Below are 5943 nucleotides of genomic sequence, written 5' to 3' on the forward strand. Positions count from 1 at the left end.
CCCCCCCCCCCCCCCCCCACGGGCTCCATCCCCGCGGGGGTGCAGGTGCTTTATATGTAACGTACAATAATTTATGAATAAGTTAAAATAAATTATAAATAACGCCAATAAATAATTACTTTACAATTAATAATGACTATTCAGAAATAAAGTGGGTTAGAATTGCATTATGTAAATTAATATATAATTACTAATGCACAATTCTCCATAATTGCTATTTGAGAATTAGTATAACAATAAAAATTGAGAATTAGTATAGTAATAAAAATTTGAGAATTAGTATAATAATAAAAATACTTCATAATAATACATTCTTACCATAAGTTATAATAATACATTACTATAAATACGAAGCTTATCCCCTACCAAAAACTAATCGCACATTTTTATTCCTTCCTCTAGGTTTAGCTCACTGAAGGAGCCAGGCAGGTGCCAGCACTGGCGCGAGAGGAGGGGAACATATGGCTGGGAACAGAAGGAAGGTGGGATTGTGGCAAGCGATGACTTAAAATTGCTTTGCAGGGTGAAGCGTTGTGTCGTAGCTTGTGCCAGCCTTTCGCTTCTGCAGCGCTGGCTTGAGCTACGCGCGATGGGCTGTGTGGAAAGAAAGCACATCCAGCTTCAAATGAAATCATGACAGCTGCACAGAGCAAGTCCTTCAAGCAAGGCCTTTGTGTCTCAAGAGAAGTATCCCAAAATAACGGATCTTTGAAATGTTCTTGCTTTCTGTCCTTCATCTCTAAGATGAAGATACTGATATTAACTTGCCTCAGGAGTCTTGTGAAGAAAAAGCTGCATTTGTGAAACACCCATTACAGTAAGAACAACATAAAAACCCAAGAAAAAAAAATAACTAAAATACATTTTTACTCAGCACTGGTTCTTAATGGCATATATTAAATAAAGCCCAGGGCTATACAATGAATAATGAGGATTATAAAAACTTTAAAGTAACCATTCAGTAAGCACCATTCATCTTGCAAGCATCATCCATCTTCTGCACTAAAACAGGTTGGGGGTCTGGTGAAAAAATAAAGCAGTTCTGCAAGCACTGGAACGAAACTTTGCTATGGATTTGTGCCTAAAATGGACTTATTGTGAACTCTGATTATTCAAAGCTGCCTTACAGCTGCAGAATGGATATGTGCTTTCCCTGTATGGTTTCTCTGAGTGAGGGGTGAAGTTAAGGATAGTCTGGGGACACACAGGTGTATTGATCAAGTTTCTCCATTGTAATCTGGACAATGCAGAGTTTCCTGATGTAGATTGACCTGGAATAATGCCAACGAAGTTACTCGTTTCTTGTTTACCGCTCCAGGACTGATGAAGACTTCATGATGCTGAACAAAGATCTTGTGAGTTTTACAAGGAACCTATTGTATTCTCATGTCCTTGTAACACTGACAAAGCTCCTTTGCTGTGACTCTGTATTAAAGAGTTTCTTCTATTGCATCTGATTTTAAATCCTCTCAGTCTAGTGAGTGCTACTTAGACAGAGCTGAGCTGGCTCCTTGTAAGACAATATGGTCCAGGACTTCAGGGTGGCAGAAACACAGGACACAACTATTGTACGCTTGATATTTCTAGCAAGTTGAAACTGCTGTGTTTGCAGTTCTCACTCCAGTTAATGTGATCACTAAGTGCCAACATATTAATCCGGGCAGTGGCATCCCATCAAGATGATCCCAGTGCAGGAGAGGAAAAGCAAATTCAACTGCAGCAATGCGGCATAGTATCTCTTTGGAAGGACTGCCAGTGCCAAGTGCCAGTTAATTTATTTTATTAGGCAGTAAAAGCCCTTTTCCTGACACTGCTGACATAGGACAAAAAGATAATTTTGCCTTAAACTATTTAGAGTTGAAGGTTAACGGTAACAGATAGACAGGTAAGCATTACTGGTCAGAAATATTAGAATCATTAGTTATTAGATAACTGATGCTGGTTTAGTGACTCTGCAATCTAACCAGTGTAACATTCTTCAGGCAAATGAATTTTAAGAATGGCTCTGAGAAGATAAGTGAAGTAGATCAGCAAATCGTTATAGGTTTCACTTACCAAAGCACGAAGCAGAATGAAAGCGAGACAAATCTTGCATGAAAATTCAAGTGAAGCATTGGTGGCTGATGCTACGGTCTCTTTTCACGCTCCATTGATTTCAGCTCTGGCTTGAACTCTGTTAAACTTTAATGTCAATGTAAGTTATAAAGTGACTTGCCCTGAAAGACTTACTTCAAAAACTACTTTCAAGCACAGAAAAACCCTAAATCTAAAAGGCCAGCTCAGCTTTGGCAAAAGACTGCAAAACTATATCCAACCCTCTCAATGCAACAACTTTAAGCCACTGACAGGAGATACTGCACGATGTTATTTGCAGCCCAGATGGGCCCCTGTGATGAGTAGTTGGGCTGGGTATTACTTGATCTTCCTCACCATTGCCTCCCTGTGGGCATGCACACATGAGTAACCTAACAATATGTATCCAATGTCATCTTTCTAGCACCTAAAACTGAAAGCTTTGGGAAAAAGTGCATTTCTAGGAAATGCAGTAGGGTTAGCAGCCTACTGGGATTAGGCTGGCTTCTTGGCTTGCATTAAAACATGAGTGTGGAGAAACAAATGCATCTGAAATGAACTTGCAGCTCTGGTTTAGCAAGGTATTATTTACTAATTACAACATAAGGATTGCAAATTGCAACAAATAACCTTGCTTAACGCCACTAATGTGTTATTGCCAGCACTTGAAACTTGTGAAATTCATGTGTACTTGAATGTTTCTGAATGCCTGTGCTGCAGCCGAGTTTTGCAAGTAAAACTCTGTCTGCTCAGCAGTTGGCAAATTGTATTTGTCATAATTCAGTCTGCATGAGTCAGTGCTGCCTTCCTTCACAACACATGCCAGCCTGGCTGGAAATCTACTTTCTCTATGGTTTCATAGATCTTCTATAAATCTCAGAATAATTTCAGTGTGGTTGGCCAAAGAAACCTTTGCCACTCTTCAAACAAATAGAGTCCAGCTCTCCATCCTCTACAAAATAGTACCTGTGCTTGGCAGGGAACAAAGCTGGGACAAGAATATTTTATTTTTACAGCTATTAAGTAGCAGAAAATCCTGCAAATGAATACAGCAGCGTGTACCATTTGTTGTTTTAAGAACCGAGTGGGTTTCTGGTTCAGAATCCAAACCAGCATCTCTAGAAGTACTATTTTTGATGCAGTGTGTGCTTTGTGCCTTCTACACCTTTTTGATAAATTATTACTCAGAATCAACACCAGAAATGCACCATCCCTGTTGTGTGAGGTGTGGAAAATAAATATTAACTTGTCCTTTTGTTTATCCCATTGTGATTTGTGCCTCCATGTTTAAATAAAGACCTAAGCTAAAGGCAGTATCTAGCCTTTGCTCAAAAGGAAGAACACAGTTGGTATCCTGATGTAAAAATGAAACCTGGCCACAGCATTAAATGAGGGTTCACTGCTTCTGTGTTAGCTGAAGGGAAAAAGAGGAGGTGCAAAAGAAAATCTAGCATGAATAATAGAGCTGGATCTAAGACAGGGGTCAGAGCTGTCACTCATCAGGTAGGTGTGGCTGTCTCTAAGTAGTTCTGTATAGCTGGGACAAGAAGATGGGCTCTCCAGATGAGGAAATGCCTCTCATCAGCAAGCAAAATTAAACAGGACAGCACACGAGGAACCTGTGCAGATCACTGCTGCAATTACTGCTTTTTGACCACTGAGAAATAGTTGTGGCTTTACATTCCTTCATCCCTGATCAGTAACTGTCCACAAAAAGTGGCTTATTGCTGGCAATAACTGATTTCTGATGTTCATTTATGCTCTTGCTTAACTTCATATGTTTTAAACACACGCTTGCAGAAACATGTCTGGCAACAAGCTTAGACACTGCCTGGGCAGAGGGCTCGGACAGGGAGAAGAGTTCCCTTTTGGTGTGTTTTCCTGCAGCACAGCAGGGAAAATAAGCAATATTATGGAGTAAACTGAGCGCAGGGAAGAAGTCACATTACCTACTGCCGCTCAGTTCAGGCTAAGGAACTTTATTCTTTTGCTATCAGTGGAGATCTTCCCTTATTACTCTGAAGATAGCAAAATTGCCTGTAACAGGAAATTGAAGGCAGAGGACAGATAATGATTAAAAAGTAAAACCTTAATGTGAAAACTGAGTTGCTTTTAATATTTCTAGCTTCTCCATCTTTGTTATATCTTGTTAGCTTTTGCTGTTGTATGTTGGTTTTGCCTCAGATATGACAAGGATTTGCAGGATAGTAAACGATAACATAGTAATTCTAGAGGACGAGACATTGCTTATAGTAAATCCTACTTCTGCTTCTCCCACGCATTTCATCTTAACTGGTCTCTTCTGGGTAGCTGCTGTGCTGCAACCTTGCCCCTATGTCTGGAACAAGCCTTTATGCTATCATACCATCGGTTTCTTCTCCTTTCAGCTACATTACTACTCCTCATCAGTTATTATTAAGTAATTTCCCTTACCTTAGTGGCTTCCTGACACAAACAAATTCACTCCTGCAGTTGTAAGTTGCTTTGCCACTGTCTGCTCCTTGCTAGAAGGGTACTAACTACCACTAGAAGGGACTTATATTTCACCTAGTACTTAACATCAGCCCCCAAAACCACATGTTGGAGCTTGCAAAAAGCACTCTTCCCAACCCCCAAGATGTCCAAAGGCAGCATCTGCAACGGTGCCGTTACAAACTGTGCCTTCATAAAAGTAGAGCGCTTTTCCTCTGGACATACTTTAAGCAATAGTCAAATTCTGAATGGAAACAAATTTCATTCTAGCTAACCAGAGGACAAAATTCTTAATTTTAGAGAAATGGTAATGCAGTTACTAATGAAAACAAAACAAGAAATTTAGACAAAAGTAGATGTAATACTAGTTTGTGCCTCAGACATCACTAAAAACCATCTCTGTAAGAGATTGGTTACCCAATCTTCTCAGGTTAGGTAAGAGTTCAGCTTCACTTTAAGGATGCATTTTTTATAGCTCACACTACACTTTGGATGTTTACATGCTCCAATTACAAGGAAGAGTGAGTGAGGGGCTGCTGCATTCAGACGTGTCTTCACAGCAGAGTCCTGCTCCTCTTCCCGCTAATTAATTTACCTTACAGATATGTATTCTTCTAATACCTCTGATTAGCTCTGATTGTTTGTGGTAATGCAGATGAAATAGCATTCAGCTTGTCTAGAATAAGAAGACATAAAGCTTTGATATGCTGATTACTTACACAAGGTTTTCTCTCTAGGGTTTGTATCAGAGGAGGTATTAGGCAACATCTGTAGTTATCTCCAAATGAGCTACATTGCTGCTTTTCTATAGGGATCTCGCATGACATCAATAACACAGATGGGTCCTTCCTCATCTGTCTTATTTACAGAATCATGTATCCCGATGTCCTTTATGCACTTCCTGCTTTGTGCACTTTGTCACCTCAAAGGGAAAGCACCATGTTTGGTCATCTTTTTTTTTTAAATGAGTTTAATAACTTACCTTCAGATGGCAGCATGTTTTCAGACAGCAGTAGAGAAGCAATTTGGGATTTTTTTCAATACCATATAACGAGTCTCATTTGCAGTAGTGAAGAAGCCGTATATATCTTCTTTCATATGCACAGATCGGCAAATCTGCATATTAAAAAAAAAAGCCTCTATTGCCTTTATTTAGCATGCAAATTATCTAGTGTGGGGAGAGAGGAATGTTTAACAGTAAGAACACAAATTATCAAAATATGTATTTAATAGTTGTAAACGTTGTTAGGGTACCAAATTTGCACGTAGTGCTCTAAGGTGGTATTCAAAGCTAAGATGTTACAGCTTCCAGGTACCCCCCCTGTTTCTGCTGAGGTTTGCAACAGAGGCAGTGGAGGCAGCAAAGCAGGTAATGACAGTCGCTCTCTAAAGGTCATA

The 5943-nt window shown here is 39.7% G+C and overlaps 1 protein-coding gene across 3 annotated transcripts in view; it reads right to left on the reverse strand.

Annotated features, from left to right (window-relative positions):
• Positions 1-5617, reverse strand: part of GCFC2 (GC-rich sequence DNA-binding factor 2) — a 27891-nt gene extending 22274 nt beyond the window's left edge. For 2 of the 3 annotated variants that reach the window (XM_009642517.2, XM_035897923.1), the window contains exons 1-2: positions 5528-5616; positions 2056-2181 (exon numbers count right to left, since the gene is read on the reverse strand). In XM_009642517.2, coding sequence (XP_009640812.2) covers positions 2056-2095 — 40 coding nt within the window. In that variant the 5' untranslated portion in view covers positions 2096-2181; positions 5528-5616. Of the gene's footprint in view, positions 1-2055; positions 2182-5527 lie in introns of all 3 variants that reach the window. The other variant, XM_035897924.1, reaches the window with a different exon arrangement.
• Between the last annotated feature and the right edge of the window lie 326 nt (positions 5618-5943).

Source organism: Egretta garzetta, unplaced genomic scaffold (assembly GCF_000687185.1).
Source record: "Egretta garzetta isolate BGI_Z169 unplaced genomic scaffold, ASM68718v1 scaffold87, whole genome shotgun sequence".
NCBI classification, from domain to species: domain Eukaryota; kingdom Metazoa; phylum Chordata; class Aves; order Pelecaniformes; family Ardeidae; genus Egretta; species Egretta garzetta.